Consider the following 21,507-nt stretch of genomic DNA (forward strand, 5'->3'; position numbering starts at 1 on the left):
ACAGCTTTAATAAACTGATCTTGCGTATTATAGCTTAAGGATGTTACTATGAACAAAGCACTTGACATGTTGGTGAGATCATTGAATGGTTGGTTCCCATGAGGTCCCCAGCTTCTTTATAATTCCCTGCTGGTTTAAGCCAAGATTTATATAGATTTATCTCGTTCTCTACGTCGTGTGGGGACCCATCCCCCAATAATTAGCTGTCTTCATGCGTCGATAAAACAAGCAGTAGTTTTCCCTTCACAAATACCCGTATGAACCTGGTGGAGGTATCCATCCATCAATCTCAAAGTGGCGTGGATGGCGATGACTTAATCAGCCAGCAAGCCGGCCTTGGAGTTGGAAAGGGTTGAATTGGGGGTTGGTATTTTAGTTTCAACATGCAATCTGGCTTAATTAAGCTAGTCCTTGTCCCACCCCAATCATAAACTAGGATCGAATACATTTAAGAGGTTAAATAAATGGTAAGAAATGTTTAATCAGATGGAGAATCATATAATTTCATACTACTACATATTTCCTCTCACATTTATTTCGCATGTCTAAATATACTTAAGTAAAAATAGATGAGAGGAGAACTTATACAAAGATATTTAGAGTACATGAGATAGAGATTTATATGATTCAAGTTTTTGGATCAGGCTAAATTGGGTTCAGGTTAGGTCGAGCCCATTTCCGAAAAAGACAAGACTCAATCCCCATGCAAAATTTAAGTCAGGTCCAATTTTTGAACCTGACCTAACCTACGGGTCTTCAAAGAAGGATCAGGTGGAGTCATGCATTAACTTGACCTACTTGCACCCTGTTCGAGACCAATAGCATATCCAAAGATTTTTTGTTGCGAGAGATCTTATAGGCCAACCTCGAACAAGTCTATTTGACCACTTCTATGAAGCATATTCTAGATTGGGGCTCCTTCCAGCCCTTAGAATTACCATCAACAATGGAGATGAATTGAAGTGGTTCATAAACACTTCTATCAAAAAAGTCCATTATCTCGACTCCTAATACATTATCGACTTATGTTCTCCAGCCCACGTAGTTTGTAGGAGAAAGTTTTATTGTCACAATATTATCTAAAAGATTGATGGCTAAGTGTTATGGAAATTTGGTAGAATTAGAAAATGTCATGAAAGAGGATGTAGCCATTAGTAAACTCACACTAAGAGAATCTCAGGAAAATTCTAATTTTATTCATAATATTCATTATGATGCAATACATCACATATATATAATATTTAGTGCATAATTATACAACATAAGAAAATTTGTAAGGTAATCAATATCATGGCTTTTATAGAAATTTAAACCATGATGATTTTAGTACGAGGATCAATAATGCAACTTTTATGGATAATCAATATGAAAATTTTTATGGAAACTTAACCATTATAATTTTTGTAAGAGAATCAATACCAATAGCTATTATGGAGAATCAATATCACAACTTTCATGGAAACTCGATTAACCATGATAATTTGGTAAGAAGATTAATACTACATCTTTTATCAAAACTCAAATCATGATACGTTTGGTAAGAGAATCAATACCACAGCTATTATGGAAAAGTAAAACGTTTATGGAAACAGAACCATGATAATTTGGTAAGAGAATCAATATTTCAGCTTTTATGGAAACACAAGCCATGATGGCGGCCTAGAAAATCTATGTTCAATCACTTAGGAGAATCAGAATTTTTGAATTCTCAAATCTTGATCTAGCCCAGTTTTCTTATCAATCATTCGAGAGAAGCAGAATTCTCAAATCTTGATCTAGCTTGGTTTCTTCATCAACCACTTGAGAGAATCAAGGTTCAAATTTTAAACTTTTGAATTTAAGTTTTGAATTAATGAATTTGACTTTTGAATTCTCAAATTATAATTTGTATCCAGTTCCTTTTCCTCATCTTGAAGGGTGGTACATGAAAAAGTAATGATTTACTGCTTTGTAGAATGGGGTGTACCTGAAGTTGACCATTCGAATGTTATGTTTAGCTATTATATTATTCCTTTCTTCCTCCTCTATCTTCATCTCCCCTAGCTCTCTGCACCTAGCTCCTTCCATTCTAATTTAATAAACATAATGGAATATGAGGTAGGGCAGAACGTCTCGTGCTTATCTCAAGGCAGGGCGGAATGGGATGGATAGAGTCAGACAAAATAGATTGGATAGATCGAGTTGGATAAAGATGTAAAAATTATTTTTTTATGCAAAACAAATAAATAAAAAAGAATATAAAAATAAATCTTAGTATTTGACATAATATTAAACAAAATAAACATTGATGACATTCCTAAAAAAACATTGATGCATTTACAGAGGAGTTGGTGCCAACAAAAAATGCCAATTAGGTTGAGATCGATATTCGTTCTTTCTCTTTTTTGTGAGAAATTTGGATTTTGCTGCTGCCATGTGAGATAGGAAAGAGAAGAAAGAAGGATGAGATACAGAATTGAGCATTAACGGAGATGTGAAGAGATGGGTGGATCGCTTTCCTTTGTCGCCCATTCCTTGGATTACTCCTTTGAACCCCCTTGTTCGGTAGGGAATGCAAGCAACATGTAATCTTTTGATAGCGATGTGGCAGTCATCCGATGTAAATGAAATCTAGACCTCGAAACAACATCCAATCTCTATAAATAGACATTATCCGAACTCGCCACTGTTTTATCCAATCTCTACACGTGCTAAAGGCGTACGTATTAAATCCTCCAACGGAACGCCGCCGTCTGTCCCCGGCCCCGCGTATCCTATATAGCGTACGGACAGCGATGGTACGTCGTTTTCATACGTACGACACGTATCAGCCCCTCCGGGTCTCTCTTGTTGCCGTAAAATCTCAGTGAAATATAAAGGAGAAACGGGAGCGAAACAGGCCGCTAAAAGTTTCTCTTTTCCTCCTTCCCGGCTTCTCCTTGTCGACTTCTTGGCTTCTTTCCTTGTTGAGAGGTGTAGGAGGGTTTGGAGAAGCAATGGCGTTCTTTCTCGGGCTGGTTCTGGGGATCATCGCTGGGCTCGCGGTGTTCATCGCTTTCCGCCGCTCCGAGAAATCGCGTTCCAGGTGCCGCCGCGAACTGGTGAGCATTTCGCTCTTCTTTTGGTCCTTGTTCTTGGCGTTCTACTGCTACGGGGTTCTTTCTTAGGTTCTTGATCGATTCATTTCTCTCATGAAGATTGATGTTGGGTGAAATCATCGAGTCTTGATAAAGTGATCCCTGCTCTTAGTTGCCAATTTTTTAAGCCCGCTCGTGGTTTTGTAATCCATGCAATGATGAAAAAGAACAAATCGCTGCTTTGGTGGTTTTGATTTTACTGCACGTCTTTTTTTTTTCCCCATCTTGATGTATTTTTGGGACTAGAAGCGATCCATGTGCCGCCAAGGACTGGTAAGAATCCTACTCTTCTTTGGCTCTACCTTTTCTTCAAGAATTCTCCTTGTTTCCATGGTTCTAGTGCTGCTTCATTCTTGGTGCCTGTTTTCTTATTCTTGAACAATGCTTTGCAGGCAATTGTAGCTTAGAAGTTTTCTCTGGATCGTTGTTTCCTTCTGTTTCTTGGTCAAGATTGATGTGCATCTAAATCGGCGAATATTGATAGATCAGTCCTCATTCATTCAATACTTTATTACGTGTAGTCACCAGATTTAAGTGATGTACTGATTTTTAATCCATGTAATTGATGAAAAGAGCAAATCTGTTCTCTGTTTTATTTACACTCTGATAGATTTCTCATTCCTGATGATTATGACATTTAGGATATGATGTTTGATATCCTTAAGATGTGGAGTTTGGCGGGGCAGGATTATTGGAGCGTGTCATGGCTCTAGATTTCATGTGTAGATGGGTCAAGAATCTCTGTTTAAAGGAGCTTTTTCTTTTTCTTCTTCTTTTTTTTAACAATAAGGAAGAAAAGAACATTTTGGAGGAGGTCAAATGTTGCCATATAGATGATTAGGAGGTTCCTGTGTCCTCAATCATCAGATTGCTTCTTCTTCTTTTTTTTTTTTTTTTTTTGTTTAAAGAGAAAATATGGGACCCCTATCAGAGTATCAGAATTTTTGATGAGCCCCAACAGCTGGAGGCCTGTACGATGTAAGCACAATATCTGGCACAATTCATTAAAAAAAAAAAAAAAAGGTTTGGGTGGGCGTAGGCAGAATGCGAATGCAGGGAAGCAATGCAATTATAATCTCTTATTACACCATATATTTAGGTTTCTTGTTGTAAGCTGTTAGGACACTCTTAATTGTCACTGCCAGTTAATATGCTATAGATCATTCAAAAGAAAAGAAAAGGAGCTTGAAATTCTTTTATTTCATAATTCATCTGTTCATATGTCAGGTCATATATGTTCTTATTTATCCGTTACTTATTTATTCATTTTCCTTTGTCCTAAGGCATTTTAGAGTGTCATACATATCAGATTATCACTGACAATTTATTGTCTTATAGATATTGTTTAATATTATTATTTATAACATGCATTAGTTTCTCATTTACAAATTTTGTCCCCTATTTTCTATTTTTTTAGATGCTCCTGTGTTTAAATTATTTCAAAATAATTGTGGATAATTTCAGACTGAAACCACTAAAACCAAAACCGTCGAAATGGCTGAAAGATTTTATTTTGCCTGTGAAAGGAAATTGAAATGTGAACTGAGACTGAAATCATGTAGCACATGGAGTGGAGATTAGTTGTCCATACAAGATCATTTTCTAGAAACTTATTGAAAGGCATGATCGATATCGCGCGCTTGTTCTTGTCAGATATTCTACCCAACAGAAGTTAGAATGTTGCTTGTCTGATTTGGTTCCGATGACAGAAGAGTATAGCTGTGTTATTGCAGCTTCTAGAACTGAGAGGAAGTATGTTTATTTCTTGATGCAGGCTGATATCGTCGCAGCCTCTGCAAGGATGACACTTGAAGATTCGAGGAAGATTCTTCCTGGAGAATTTTTCCCGTCATGGGTAGTTTTCTCACACCGCCAGAAGTTAAGTTGATTATGTTTTTTTTCACAATTGTGATTTTTTATCTGCCACCACTATTTCAGTGTATATTGATATTGATTTTGTTCTTCTTGCAGTTGAAATGGCTAAACCAGGAGCTGATAAAAATCTGGCCTTATGTTAATGAGGTACTCCCCTGTCTTCTCTTGCAGCTTCAGATTTCTATAACCTTTTAATAGTAATTTCTCTCAGACATCATTATGTCTTGCTACTTGTAGCTGGGATAATTAATGTATTCTTGACAAGGGAACTTGTCTGCATGTATGACAATATACTTGTGTTTGTTTTATCGTTGTTACAGGCGACATCTGAGCTGATAAGAATTTCAGTTGAGCCAATTCTTGAACAATATAGACCTGCCATCATAAATTCCCTCAAGTTTTCAAAGCTAACTCTTGGTACTGTTGCTCCTCAGTTGACAGGTGGGGTTTTTAACCCATAGTTAGCTCATTCAATTTCGTACCTTCTGATGCAAATTCTTTGACAAATTTTTCATAGAGTAAGCCTTATGCACAGGTACGAATTATTAAATGTGAATCTTGGTCTAGTATAGTGTATAGCAACAAATGCATATCCATGTTTGAAACTTAACAGCATTGTGTAATGAAATTTCTCGAGAAAAAGAATTGCATTGTAACTTTGATCCTTGCATTTGATGTATTGTAGTTTTGGATATGGCGGGATTTACAACTTTTTCATCTAACCAGTTTGAATCAGTCTTAGAGGCAGATGTATGCAAATTTTCTACCTGACTGAAGTTTTCAAGGGTATAATTGTTTAAGTTGCATATCCTCTGTGCCTAACTGAATTCCTTAAATGCATCCTGACATCATAAATTACACTGGCAAGATCATGCTATTGATACGGTTGAATCATGAGTTATATGTTTTCATGAACTGTGATGCTGATGAAATCATGGAACTATATGCCAAGGCATGTTTGTGTTGCACAAATATTGACAGTTGGCAAGAACCTTTGCAATAGAAACCTATATATGGGCACTAGTAGAAAGTATATGTTTGGCTGAACCCTTAGGCAGACTAGATGTCAATGTAAATGTTTTGAACTGATGGCTGATGAGTCATGATCAAGATAATGCAGGAAACTCTTTTTCTTGTTATTTTTAACCTGGCCTATTTTGTTGATTAAGATCACAGCCATGATGTTGATGGACCAGAATATGATACTTCTTAGAAGTGTTTACATCATGGATAAATTTATATGGAACACTGAGGACTATCAGAACATATATTTTCCTTTTTTCTCGAGAAGTCAGGAGGAGGAACAAGACACTCCCACCAAAAAAAATATTAATAAATAGCACATATTGTTCCATTTTAGTATGCTCATTTATAACTATTGTTGATACATAAGTTATGTATTGAAGAATATATTGAAATACCAAATCGAATCGACAGGGAATCTGGACAGTTCCCCATATCAGTTTGGAACTGGGGCTGAACCACTTGGTTTGCACCGGTTCAGCCTCAATTCGCAAATCCCCCACTCCCCCCATTTCGATAGTAGAAGAGGGAGGTTTAGAAGGTATGATTGCATGATATGTTGTAGATATATGGATTTTCTACATAATGTCACCATAATGATAATTTTCATTAACTCAATAATTTTTAAAATTAAAAACATACTTTTGGGCTAAAAATTTAAAAAATAAAATAATTATCAAAAAAATTATAAAATTAGTAGAATGATTAGAGTGTGCATGCTTCTTCTATAAAAATTTGGTGTCAATTTATTTCAGTTTGAATATGACCATGTGCATCGTGACATAGGCCCAAATTTAAATTTCAAAAAAAAGTAATGTTTTGTGCATAATCATCACTTGAGAAAAATTTATATAGCATCTTTGGTAGGATGCTACACAATCCGAAGTTAAATTAATTTTTTAATATTTGATATTAAAATATTATTCTAAAATACAAAATTATTTAAAATATTTAAATAATAATAAAAAAATAGTATTATGTATGGATAATTTAGAACTATTTGTGAAGTAGAAAAATGATTTTCTGCATTATAGTGAAAATTCACTATTTTTTAAAAAATAATTAAATAACAATGCTTTGAGATAAAAATATATGTAGCATCCTTGTTAGGATTCTACATTACTCTGAATTTAAGTAATATATATTTATAATTAAATATTAATTTATTATATAAAAATTAGTAAAAATTATTTAATTAAGCATAAAGTTATAAAAATTTGTATTATATGGAGATAATGTATAGTTATTTTTTGGGCTAATTTGGTGAAATTTTAACTACAATATAACTTCACTATTTTTAAATAATTAATTTCCTAAATATCAATTGACAAAAAAAAATTGACATGTGCTTGATAAACTTGTAGGAATGGATCCACTTAGAAAGAAAAGACCCAAAGCATGGTTGGAGCATGGGCAGATGCTTCGGACTAGCACCATTGGAGGTGTAGGTGGTGTGATATTACCAAGATGTGGTAGTGGCCCACGCCGACAGCACCGACACATTGCCAGATGATGGATCTTCAAATCCTAGCCACTGCCTCCTTTCCTTAATCAAGTGTTGGTCACCAAAATTGGGTAATCCGTGGTACAAGAAGTGCTAGGCACCAAACCAGGTGAGTTGATGTAAACCCAAGTTCAGTTCGTTTTAATGGATGGGCTCAAATTTCATGCATGGCCTAGCCGAAACCAGCCTACCAGGCTTAAAATATAGGCCCATGCACGTCCAAAATGCTTCAAGCTCGGACTAGCCAAGTAGGTCATCTAGCATTTGAGCAGGTCTACATCCAGACGAGCCTGGATAACCAATAGTAGATGGAGAAGATTGCCAGGCATAGAGCTCAGTTTGGGCCCTCATATTATGAGTCAGGCTTTAGTTCGAGAGCCACTAAGGCAGATCCGGAGTTCAGAAGATAGAAGAACTTTTTCATGCAGAAGTGGTTGAATGACCTCATGTACATCCACTACAATCTGCCTCTATGGTTAAAGTGCATTGAACAGGAAGTGGAGCTGAAGTACAATGATCCATTTCACAATGACTTCGTGCATGATGAAGAGGATCCAATAATTGGTTGGCTTGAGGGCCACAGCAGAAGCTAGATGAGCTAGGATGGCCTTCTCGACTAGCCAGTTTCATAGACAAAGAGGCTAGGAAGTATTAGGAGCAATGGGTAGAACGACATATTCTACGCTCACTTCCAGCCAATCAACTATAAGGGTTGGGAGGGGTGAGCTGATCATCGCACAGCTTTATGTCAGAGCCACCCTTCTAGCAATTTGATTAGAATATGTTTAGGAGAGGTTATCATTGTACCTAATCTACACAGGGTGGAGGGTACAGTTAATCCTCCTAGTAAAGTCAGAGAAAGAAGATAGTTGTTTAGGTCAGCAAGAAAGGCAAAGAAAAGGCAATTGCATTTTCTTTGGAGAGACTCGAGGAGAAATTAATTCACTCTGATTCAAAGACCAACGACTCATCTGATGATCAGTTTTCCAGATCATCACGCAATACCAGTGGTGATAGTTTGAGGATGATGCATATGGTGTCTAGAGAGGTAGCGAGGCATAAGGCACTACAACTTATGACTCACAAATCCTGGGTAGTCTTCGATTCATGGATGAGTCCCAATTTACTTATAACACAGGATAAGGACTGCTGTGCATGATTTGGTAGAGCCCGCAAGGATATCATTGCATGTAGGAGACGAGCACCTCATGGTTGTTGGGGTCCTGATGCTGCTGTGGTAGATGGCATCGCATGTGGAGTAGAGTCCTTGGACATATCTGGTTCTGAGTTACACATCAGCAACCTATGACCCACATGCACATGGATCGTCTGAGGTATCGTATTTAGGTGGTTACTATCCTTCGTTACCTCATCCATCTTTTGGGTTGGATTTTACTGTCGGCATCTTCAAACTGCCAGCCCAATCTCAGGCAGATGACTCCTAAGGTAACTATCTAGTGGAGACTAGGGAGGACTATCGTAATATTGACCTCTTGAAAAGTTGGTGTGAAGCTCCTTTAGAATACTATTATGATCCTGATGTCTATAAGGCAACACCCATCAGATTCGAGACGTCGTTATGTATTTTATATTTTAAATATGTCAAAATTGATTCAAATTGTTGTATTATATGTATTATACTTATAAGTATATTGGTTGGTCTATTTCAATTATATTTCATAATAACAAGGTTAAAATTGCAAATTAGACAACAATCTCAATCAAATTTCTAAGTATAAATAAAAAAAATGAGAAAATAAAAAATTTAGAAAACAAAAAAAAAATAGCATACCAGTCAAATAACCGGTATGCCAACCCATGCTGCATGTAGTACGATACGAACCTATCATAGTATCGTATCGAAGCTGATCGATACCATTCCTCACCAGTTGCTGACTGGTATGGGTCTCGGTACCAGTTTGGTGAATCTTTATTGTAACTATATTGTACTGCAGTGACTGCATATTTAAATTTATGATGAATCTTAAGACATCAGGTGCAAAAGGTGTTGCACCTACTCCCACAATGTTGTATGAGTCAGGATGTTGGGCAGTTAAAAAGCTATAGGCATGTAAGTGTCATCCAAGATGAGTCTTAATTCTTCAAAGATGTTACCCACCTATTGATTGTCACTTAAATATCGTGTTTGGTCTCCATTATATGTTGGTCATACTCTTATCTTTATAATATTTTCCATCTTATTAAAAAAAAGGACGAGTCTTATAGAAAAAGCATTAACTCAAAAAAATGGGGGCTTTTGACTTTGTCATCTGATCTTCGTTATTGATCTTATGTACATTGCTAGAGTAATAGGGTATATCTAGTTGGGAAGTGGTAAAGAGGAGTTTATAGATAATAATGAACAAAGAATGACTTTTCTCATCATTATGAGGCAATTATATGGAATTTCTTAGATAACATATATCATTTTTTGGTGGAGACTAAAATTGAAGGAAAAGAATATAGAATAGCCTTCGTGGGAGCTACTTATTATCTAGTACAATGTGGATTTTATCTGTTTACACCCTATCTTGACAACTTAGATGGAGGTCATGAATAAGCACCACATAGATTAAGTTTGATAGAATCAGTGCAAATGAGAGCCACATGTCTCTTGCTGAACTGGATAAGACTTCGGTCGTGATAAATTTCACCAAGTGAGGAGGCATAGGACGAAGGATGAGGGTTTGGTCATGGTGTTGATAAGCAGGCTAAAGGCTTAGGACTTGGCAGTGATCAGTCATAATATGTAGAAATAGACCAAAATAATTGAAACGGTTCGAAACCATTCCCAAATACAAGAATTGTTTTATAGGCCAAAATAAAATAGGCGCTAATGTAAGTTATGACTGATAAGATATGATTATCAGTTTGATAGTTGGTGCAAAGCAATCATGCTAATGAACATGCATAGAGGAGGATAACTAGTATCAGTTATCAAAACCATTAGGAGTGGAGGCCAGACATAATGACAATCGTTATAGTATGCAATTATTATCTGTTAGTATAAATAAGTAGAAATTATACTTTGTAATGGACCCTTTGACATCTAATCCAATGCATTTTATCTTATCTTAGTTTTATCTACCAGTAGTTTCTACTCTAGGAGTAGTTGTAAACCTTCTACCGTAGCCCAATGCTACACCCACTACCTAATCCATCTCCTTCGAATGGTGATGTGACGGTGGCGAAAGTTTTTGAAGGTCAAAGCACCTAGACGTCATACTACTCTTTATCCTCCCTTCGATCATCATCATCATTTTTTCGGTTGATCCACTGTTGGTGGCATGCCCGTGCTCCTTTACCCTAATCTTTTGGCTTGTCACCACTCTCTTCTGGCACATTCGGATGGAATGGAAAGATTATCAATAAGGTTTGTACCACATCCGGTGGGATCTTAGGTAGTCATCATCATATTGGTTTTGATACGATACTGTGAAGTTGCCATTATGCTGTTGCAAAAGGTAATCAAGGAAGCAACTGCAGAAAAAGTAGTTGTTGTGTTAAAGCCACTTTTGGAGCGGTATGCGACATCTTTGGCTTTGATAGTAGAATGGTTTGAAAAACTTATTTCTGTGGTTGAAAGTCGATACATTAAGCCCCAGTGCATTCTAGCATGTCTTGTAGAAACCCATTCCATTTTCTTGAAGGATGAGTAGGTTTTACATGGAAGTATTGTGGTTTATGATGAACTTAAATTTGAGGCTTCAACTCATCAAGAAGTAACCGCCAAAAACTATTCGATAGAGCTCTCAGAATTCTTTAGTCTAGACAACAAAGTTGTGTATCAGGACGAGAGAATGCATGCTTCGGTCAAGGATAACAGTTGTCCCTTTATGGATGGGCAGTAGCATTGTAGCCTTGTGGTCATAAGAGCTGGGGGCAACCCCATCAATAGGAAAAGCTATGCCTCCCATAGGTATCGTGCGTATGGAGGTTTTATGCAAGGGGGCATTATCACCTTATTTTTGTGTGGAGGTGCTACAAGGTATGGAGATCGATCATTTGAATGATCAAAGCTTCTTATGTAGATTATGGACCAAGGTACGCGGTACTGACTGTACCGACGTACCGGTGGGCATCGATACCGGTATGGTACCGAACCAAACCGAGCCGAACCGGTACTGTACTGATGGGGCTAAAAGCCAAAAAATTTTTGGAGCCGGTACGGACTGGTCGGTTCGGATTGGTACCGGTTCAGTACGAGCCAGTACCGGGCCGGTACGGATCAATACCAGTTCGGTACGGGCCAGTACGGGTCGGTACCGGCCGGTACGGTTCGGTACGGGCCGATACGGGCCGATACCGGTTGGTACGATTCGATACCGAAATATGTAGCTATACCGTACCGATAGGGTCCGGTACCGGTATGTACCGGCCGGTACCGACCCGTACCGACCAGTACGGCAGACCATGTTATGGACAATATGAAACTATGAATTTTGGTGCTATACAAAAAGCCACTAGAAGATCGGAGTAGTGATAAATTCGGTGTGAAAGAGGAATAAATAAATAATATTATATTATCTAGTAAGAAAAAATTCTATAAAAGTTTCGGCTAGCAGATAATAATGCCCCACTATGCTGGGTTCCATTCTATAGGTCTTTCATAACTTTAGTTTCTTCCACTCTTCTTGGAGGACTTTGGGTTCCAATTCATAGACTTTCTAGGAATGGTCCTTCAAAGCGGATGTCGGTCAACTCTGTTTTGAAGAACTCGATCCAGCTCTTCTAATCAATGTTGAAGATCATTGGCCTAATCTGCTAGGGGATAGGCCAAACACCAAAAAAATATTGATGCTCAAGTCATTAATGGGAAGCTTGCATTGAAAGAGGCATACAAGAAATACAAAGTTAGAAGGTCATGCTATTTTATTACAATCTGATATAATTATACGAGTATAAGTACAAGGCTGATTGAATTGATACTTTCAAGATGCTCACTTCTCTCCTGGCCTCAGTAAGTCCTTTGTCGTCTCATCAAAGCTTTAGAATAATCTAGTAGCCTACACATCATCATCAATTGCAATGGAGGTAGACTAAGTACAATATGTAGGAATAGACCGAAGCAACTGAAACGGTCTTAGAGATATTTCTAAGTACAAGAATTGCATTATAGGCCAAAATAAAAAACCGGCTAATATAAGTCATGACCGATGAGACATTATTATCAGTTTGATAGTTTCTACCCTAAGAGTAGCTATAACTTTGTTTTCACTACCATAGTCTACTACACCCCTTTACCGTAGCCTAGTACTACACTTTTTACCCAATCTATTTTCTTCGAACGGTGGTGTGACAATAGTAAAAGTGCTTGAAGGTCAAAGCATCTAGATCTACGGTACTCTCTATCCTTCCTTCGATCACCATCATCATCTTTCCGGCTGATCCAATGCCAATAGCATGACCATGCTCATCTTCCCTTGCTATTTGGCTTGTCACCACTTTCTTCTAGCACACCTGGATGGAATCTTGCCAACAGGCCCCCTGGCATGTCCATACGAGATGGAAAGTGCACCAACACTATGTTTACTCGAACAGAAGGATATTTAACCTAAATTGTTTGGATCACAAGGGCATATAAGAAAAACACTAATTGATTCATTGAAGTCAGTAGAACATGTCAGCCTTATATTAATGCATTCTTGGATAACTAGTCTGTCATTGCCATTGTGATTACATTCAATCAGGTATGGAGATGGATGGCTGTTTTTTCATTCATGTGTCTGAAAAACGAGATTGCAATCATGTATATCTATTCATTTAATATGCTGGCCAATTCTTCAATATGCTTTTTGGCAAAAGAGAAGTGTTTAAGAGACGCAAACTCGGAATGGTGTCTATGTTAGGATGTGAGACGGCATTCTGAAGCCAAGTGGAAGAATTTTGAGTTTGTGGCTTTATAAGCTATTATGGTGGATTTTGGTTATGGATGGAAGCTCAAACTTCCAATTCTATCCCAGCTAGGTAGCAGCTTAGGATATATTGTGGAATTAGTAACTGATGAACAGGTTTCATGGCCCTCACCAGATCTGGAAGCCCCGTTGATCAGAGGATAATCATCCTTTAGCTTTTTTGGAATTATAGTCATTGTTGCAGGCTAACAGCTGTCCTGCTGCTGCCTCTGTCATGTTGTATTGTTCCAGCATTCGGATTCATACAAGGTTGCTATTTTTTCCTTGGTGCTGGATGCCTTTCTCCAAAGAGCTGATAGAGGCATGTGGCAAGCTTAATTTTGGTCTGGACTATATTCATTATTTAACTGCTTGTTCTTTTAACATAAAAACATCTTTCCAGGGATCAAAACCAATTATCTTCCCATACTATATTGCTTATATACTGCCAGTGCATAGTTTATAATTTTTTGGTTTTTTATATTGTGTTTCATGTTGGTGTAATTACCAGCCATGATAGAAGTATCTTCTATTCAACCCCCCTCTCCTACCAAAAAGAAAGAAGACATAAAAAGATTTAGTTCTTTAGACTAAGTTGTCTATGCCATCTAATGCATATAATAGAAAAGTAATATATTTCAGAGAAACTAGACTTTCTAGAGTTTTCTTATGGATTTAAGGAGATCTGTCAGATCATGAATGTGATTTTCAGCATACTATCTTTAGGAGTTTCAATGATTGAAGATGATCAATCTGCGATCACCATGGAGTTCGAGTTGCAGTGGGATGGGAATCCAAATATTGTACTCGACATTCATACAAAATTAGGTGTTGCACTGCCAATACAGGTAAGCTTTCTTTACATTCAGCAAAGTGGATGAAAATCCGATATGGAAAAGATTACATCAATGTTTACATTTTATATAGAATATAACTAACAAATTACATGTTCATAGCTGTCCGAAACCATGATCCTGACCACCAAGTTTGTCAGCTTTATGAATCCTTGTACTCAGTCAAAATAAGTCCTTAGATATCTCAAAGCCTTGAAAATCTTGTTTGTCACATTGAGTGTTTCTCTGATTCTTGTTAATCTTTTGAAGTTTTGAACTACCTTTCTGTTATTACAACTTAGTCTTCTCTCCAACATCTAACCCAATAGTGACATAGTGATGGAGAACAGCTCAAAATAGTTTAGTCAGGTTCATTTATTACTAATGAGGTGTGTTGGAATGATGTAAAACTACAATGAAATCACTAACGAGGAAGTAACTAATTAATATACTTAGAATTGGTTATTGCTTCCCAGGGGCAATATTCTCATATGACATAATTACACAAGCATGAGCATATGTCTAAACAAATACTATGCATAATGTCAATACTTACAGGTTATTTATAAGGCATATTCCTAACAATTAATGATTACATATCAAGTAGAAAGACCTGATAGATAAAGAAAGCACATCGTACAATGGGTCATCTTAGAGAGATGAAGCTGCAGCATGTTGGTCATAGTCTGAGGCATTGCATGGTATTTGTGATTGACGTTAAATTTAGTGATATGTTCTGATTCAAGCTCGTTAATGAGATGAGGGTTCCTTAGGGAAAACCCCAGAGCCATTTGTAGAAAACTTATCAATCAGATTACTGCCTAAGAATTATTTGGCATAAGTATGAGACACTAATTAGCGGGACTAGAAGAGGATCAAAAGATTTAACATGCTTATGAAAAGCTGTGGCCAAAGATTTCTCCCTAAAACTCAGGGACTAACAATTTTGAACTTTTAAAAATCACAGGTAGAAGAATGCAATTACTGTAGGCCTTTAAAAAGTTTGGGTTAAAGAATATTTAATGTCTAGAAGTTTCAAAATTGGCTCAGAATTCGAAATTTTTCAAAACATGCAAACACTCAGGTATGTAAGTATAAGGGGTGTGGATTTTTCAGTGAAATTTACCATGCAACAAGGAAAGGTGGCTTCTAGGATTTTCACCTTCATTAATGTAGACCAGGTTCCATATGAGGGGAATTAAGGATCTATGATAAATCAAAGTTGTTGTACTAGGCTTGCTTAGTTCAAACATCAGCTCGACACACAGACAAGTGGTAAGAGGTTTGCTGTTGGTTTTTCACGTAGTTGGCACATTAAAGGCAATCTGCTGGTATACCCATTCATTAGTGATTTAGTGTTCAAAACAAATATCCATAGGCAATGGCCTACACTACCACACTCATATATGTAACTCCTCAAAAGTTATTGCAGAAATTTTGCCGCCATCACATCCAAAGCAAAGGTCTTCCTAGAATTTTGTTGTTGTTCAAGCTTGAAGCAACTAGGGAGCTATTTGGAGAATAGCTCCAGCACCATGCTTCTGCTCTCTTGTCTTCATGGAACATTTTGTCATCGTATTTTCTGGTCAGAAAGTTGGGAGTCCATTAACAATTACCTATTTGTGGGCTTGAAATCCATCCACACAACTAATCGAAGTATCTGCTTCTTTTATATGGTTGTTTAGTTAAATGGCCAACAAAATATACAAAGTCATATATTGTATTGTAATACCGTCCGTATAAACATATAGGCACATTTCTATGTCATGGGAATCAAAAAATTAAGTAACATATTTTTATCATAATTGTCATGATATTGACTTGGGGTTTGTTTTATGCGTGTATGCATATATATTATGTATATATATCTAAACTGAGCACCCACATTATCAAATTTTGTTCATTAAGTCATCATATCATGCAAATGTCTGCCATTATAAGATAGCATTAGTTACAATAATTGTCATGCTCCCGACCTAAGATCGCGAGTCGAGGGTCGCAGCAACTACCGTATACTCATAGGGAACCCTCCCCACAAACATGCAAGATATCTCAACACGATATCATAAATAAGCAGTGAAATAAATTTAAATAATCAATATTCAAACTTTAATTTAAATAACTAAAATCAAATTTTAATATCTCACAGAACTAACAATATTTATAAGTTCTTATATCAAACTCTAGTCAAATCTTGATCTAAATTAAAGATGTCAAATTCCGTCTCTAGTTACTCTCTCGATCATAACCCTGTGCCATCTTATTCTTCAAAATTTGAAAGACATAACTAATTCTGTTTCAAAACAAATTACCACGAATAATTACTTACAATAATAAAATACAAATTACCACGAATTAGTGTAAAGACATAACTAATTTTGTTTCAAAACACAAATCCATTAAAATACATATCTTTTAAATATTCATAAATATATTCATAAATTTGATTTGAAACAAATCACATTCAACTCAATAGTCTTTATCGCCACGCTTATACCCTGTGGCTAGGCCAGAAATAGTACCGTACTTATACCCTACGAAGTGGGCCAGAATACTATACTTATATCCGATGAAGTGGGCCAGAATACCACATTTATACCCTGTGGTGGGGCCAGAAGTAGAACCAATGAGCTCAATAATAATCAAAGTGCTAATGCATAACCGCCAATTGACAGGATCCAATACATAGTCAGGCTAAGAGTTCAAATCTCATATATGTTAACATTCTTTTATATATCATAATCCAATCAAAATATGCATATACAATGTAACATCAGTAAATAATATAACAATATTCCGAAAAATATTACTCTGAATTACATATTTATTTTTCATTCAAAACACCATCTCATACAATTTATAAATCATATGTAAATTGATTAACAATTTCTTCGATGTAAAAATAATATTATATAAGTGAAGAATCTAGAAAAGGCAGATCATTACTTAACTTGGGAGCGAAATCGAACTATAGGTCCAAATAATTTCGACAATCCCTCTTAGAACCTACGACTCTGGCGAGCACTCCATTGAAATCTCCAGTGAGCACCGTGAGCTAAGACCATTGGAAATCAAGAGGAGAAGGAAAAGAAAACAACAATGGTCCAACGGTGGTGATCGAAAAATTTATCGGCGATGAGGTGGAAAGAGGTGTGGGGATCTTTAAATAGCCGTTGGAGGCTAGGTTTCCTAGCTCTCATAGAAAATCGAGATGGAGGAGGAGTCTGTCTCCTACTGTAAATCGAACAAGACTTTATCTCCTTTTTTTCGGTCTCCTACTCCAAATCAAACAAGGCTCTATTTCTTTTTTTTCGGTCTTCTACTCCAAGTCGAACAGGGCTCTATCCTTTTTCTTTCATCTTCTGCTCCAACTCTTACATCTGGGACGGTCATGTGGACTAGGCTTAGTTCCTTATTAGTTAGGTTGGGTGTTACAATAACACTATAAAGTATAAACTACTAGTTTCTTATGTATATTTGTTCTATAAATTAACAACACTCAGTAAGGTAATATTGAATCTGTTGAGAATCTTAAGGAATCCATCATAGGATGGTATTAGTTATCATCAGCCAATCATTATTTCATTAATGAATACAACTGAGCTACAATTCATGATTATCGTACTATTCATAATTTAATATCATACAGTATGTTTCATCATAATACATAGGATGAGCATACAAAGGAGGCAAATTCATGCACCATGCTGGGTAGTTGTCAGTATGGCAACTCTAGGATTATCAATGTCAACTAAGCTCAAATGTAGGGCATGAACATGTCAAATATCATATAGATGTTAAGAGCTGTAAGTGATACCAATACCTAGAACTCAATTGGAATTGAGAGAAAGATTTGGTGACACTCCATGGGAAAGATATTGATCCTCTTGCACTATGTTAAAAAGCCAAATATGTAAATCCTGCAAAAATCAGAGAATTGACTGATGCTATACATGGAGAAAAGAAAAAATCATATTGTTTCTGCAAGTTAGCCATTATAAAATGTTTGCTCAAGTTCTTTAAGTATTAATACTAGATGATCTCATAACATTAAATCTTACGCCATAAGTCATTGAGCCTGGTTTTTAATAGTTCTAGTTCAATCTGCTTCAACTAAAGTATTTTATTGCCCTATACATCTAAGAAATTATAACAAACAGAATTATTGGTGTTATTTTCTTGTTATTATATGAAAATAAGCATGCCTCCTTGTTTGGTCCTTTGCCACAAAAATATTGTGGTACTAAGAACTAACAAATGCTCATTCTGAATCTTGATGGTCCATGTTCCATAGGTAAAAGACATCAGATTCACTGGGGTTCTCCATTTAATCTTTAAACCGCTGGTTGAAGTTTTTCCCTGCTTTGGAGCTATATCTTATTCTTTGAGAGAGAAGGTACTAGTTATTTTCCCTGCTTACTTGGCTTTGGTATTGGATATATTCTTACACGAATCTAACAATGAATTTTGTTTTATTTGCAGAAGAAGCTGGATTTCACGTTAAAGGTTATTGGTGGTGAATTGTCATCTATTCCTGGAATTTCTGGTGCTATTGAGGTTTGAGCATCCATCACCATATCCGAATCCGTACTTTAGAATATGGATTTATTTTAAATGTGCTTCATTGGCATGCATCCAGGAAACAATACGGAATGCTATTGAAGACTCTATAACATGGCCAGCACGTAAAGTTGTTCCTGTATTGCCAGGAGATTATAGGTATCATGGCATTACTGGTTTTATATCTCCCATGAAGAATAGAATATCAATCACATCTCTGAATGCTCTCTTTCACCCCTTGGGTTTAGTGACCTTGAACTGAAACCTGATGGCATATTGGAAGTAAAGCTTGTGCGAGCAAGAAATTTAACAAACAAAGACATCATAGGAAAAACAGATCCATATGCCGTGCTGTACACACGACCATTACGTGACAGAATGAAGACTAGTAAAACAATTGTAGGTCTCCATGCAGTTTTTCTCTTCCATCTTCCTAATCTTGTTTCTTCTAACTGGAAGTAACTTGTGATTCTTTCAGAGCAATAACTTGAACCCCGTCTGGAATGAGCACTTTGAATTTGTAGTTGAAGATGCAGCTACTCAGCATTTGGTAGTGAAGATTTATGATGATGATGGGTTCCAGGCATCTGAATTGATTGGTTGCGCTCAAGTGATGTTGAAGGACCTGCAGCCTGGTAAAGTGAAGGATGTTTGGTTAAAGCTTGTCAAGTATTTGGAAGTTCAAAAGGATAAGAAAGATCGGGGTCAGGTCAATTTTCATTTATAGTGTCAAATATATTCATCTATCTGTAAACATTTCTATCTATAGTGTCAAATATATTCATTTTTCGGTCAGTTTTCTCTATCTATAAACATCTCTGATAAAAGACACTTTAGTTAAATATATACTGTCAGGCTCCAAGCTTCATATATACATATGTTTAAGATGCTTTACAAAAGCAAAATAAGATACTGATATGGAATTAAACTTAATTAGACATTTAAAGCATACAATAGTTTCAAATAGAGTGAAACCAAAAATGCAGTTCAGAAAAATTTATATTGATAGCAATGTGGTATATACAGAACATGGTAAATATGCATTGTGTCTTTCTTTCATTTTGTGTGTGAATTTATATGTATTTCTCTTTGGGAAGTCTGAAAGCTTCTTTGAATAATAACCCTAGCTGCATCAGGTGCACCTGGAGCTTGTCTACTTTCCTTTTGGCATGGAGAACAAACTTTCTAATCCTTTTTCAAGCCAGTTCCAAATGACTTCTTTAGAGAGGACTCTCAAAAGTGGGATAAATGGAACAGAGGTCACTGATTTTGACAGGACGTCAATGCACCGGAAGAGGGAAGTTATTATGAGAGGAGTGCTTTCTGTGACAGTTTTATCTGCAGTGGACTTGCCTGCTATGGATATAATGGGAAAGTCTGACACTTACGTTGTGCTCAAGATGATGAAAACAAGAACAAGGAACAAAACAAGGGTACTTTGCGATCTACATGTGCCTTACTACTTGTTTTCCTTTCAAATTTGGAAATAACATGGCCTGTTCTCAGGTTGTGAACCAGAGCTTGAATCCAATCTGGAATCAGACTTTTGACTTTGTTGTTGAAGATGCACTACGTGATATGCTTATTTTGGAAGTTTGGGATCATGATATATTCATGAAGGTACCTTTTCTTCATCCTTTTAATTTATTGTACAGTTAGATGCATCATCATTTGTAAAAGACTTGGATGGAATCTACTTCTGCATTACAGCAATTAAAAGTGTTTTTAGTATGTGCTAAGAAATTTCTTGGTCAACATCTTGCTTTTTTGTGTGTTCAGCCACCTAGCTGTTTACAATCATGTTTAAGAGTTGAGTCTGTTTGCTCAATTCTGAAACTAAAGTTATGCCATTAGTTAAGCAATCATGTTAACATTTTTGTTGATCATTTCAGGACTTCATTGGGAGATGCATCATGACGCTGACGAGGGTTATGATGGAAGGGGAATATGCAGATAGTTTTCATCTTGAGGGGTCGAAATCTGGAAAACTAAATTTGAAACTCAAATGGATGGCACAACCAATTTATCGGTATTCATAATGGATGTAAGCCATATTGATTTCCTCTTCGATGCACAGGATAGTTAACTCTTTTTATGTCTTATGGTTTCTATACAAGGCCTCAGGCAAATTGCTATCAGAGAGGAGTTGTAAAATTGATTGCAATTGCTGTTTGTTATATCATTTATTTCATTTGGCCCTTGTTTTTCTATGGAAGCCAATTCTTTTTGTAACCATTGTATACTGTGAATGTAGAATGCAACAGCAGGAATGTTTGGTAAGTCATGATGTATGAGCACTGTAAACCTCCTGTTTTGACTTTGGAGTATCTTTAGGGGATGGAGAATTGTTTCATTCTTGATATAGAAGACAAATATGTAGCTGAGAAGTGGGTTGAAAAAAAGAGAAATAGTTCTTTTAGTATTATTTGTTGCAAGGTCTTCCGTATCAGCCGGTACGGGGCAGTACAAGCCAGTACGTACCGGTACCGTCTTGAACCGGTACCGGATCAGCGTGGAATCCGGTACCAAAAGCTTATCATTGGAGAACCGGTACGGAACCGGTATGGAACCGGTACAGAACTAGTACGAGACCGGTATGGGCTGGTACATGACCGGTACGGGCCGGTATGAGACCAGTATGTGGAACCTCAAAACTCGGTCATTTAACGGAACCTGTGCGGAACCAGTACAGGCCGGTACGG

General features: G+C 36.7%; 1 protein-coding gene across 1 annotated transcript; it reads left to right on the top strand.

Annotated features, from left to right (window-relative positions):
* Positions 1 to 2,908: 2,908 nt before the first annotated feature.
* On the top strand, positions 2,909 to 20,844 carry LOC103715911 (synaptotagmin-5-like). Its single transcript, XM_039117358.2, has 13 exons — positions 2,909 to 3,080; positions 4,891 to 5,001; positions 5,094 to 5,138; positions 5,312 to 5,432; positions 14,139 to 14,260; positions 18,540 to 18,641; positions 18,728 to 18,802; positions 18,885 to 18,964; positions 19,054 to 19,204; positions 19,284 to 19,514; positions 19,942 to 20,238; positions 20,312 to 20,425; positions 20,698 to 20,844. The coding sequence occupies exons 1-13, from the start codon at positions 2,976 to 2,978 to the stop codon at positions 20,842 to 20,844; spliced, it is 1,701 nt and encodes a 566-aa protein (XP_038973286.2). The 5' UTR covers positions 2,909 to 2,975.
* The last annotated feature ends 663 nt before the right edge of the window (positions 20,845 to 21,507 follow it).

Source organism: Phoenix dactylifera, chromosome 2 (genome assembly GCF_051530095.1).
Source record: "Phoenix dactylifera cultivar Ajwa chromosome 2, Ajwa_hap1_PhDact_Kaust_v1.1, whole genome shotgun sequence".
Lineage (NCBI taxonomy): Eukaryota > Viridiplantae > Streptophyta > Magnoliopsida > Arecales > Arecaceae > Phoenix > Phoenix dactylifera.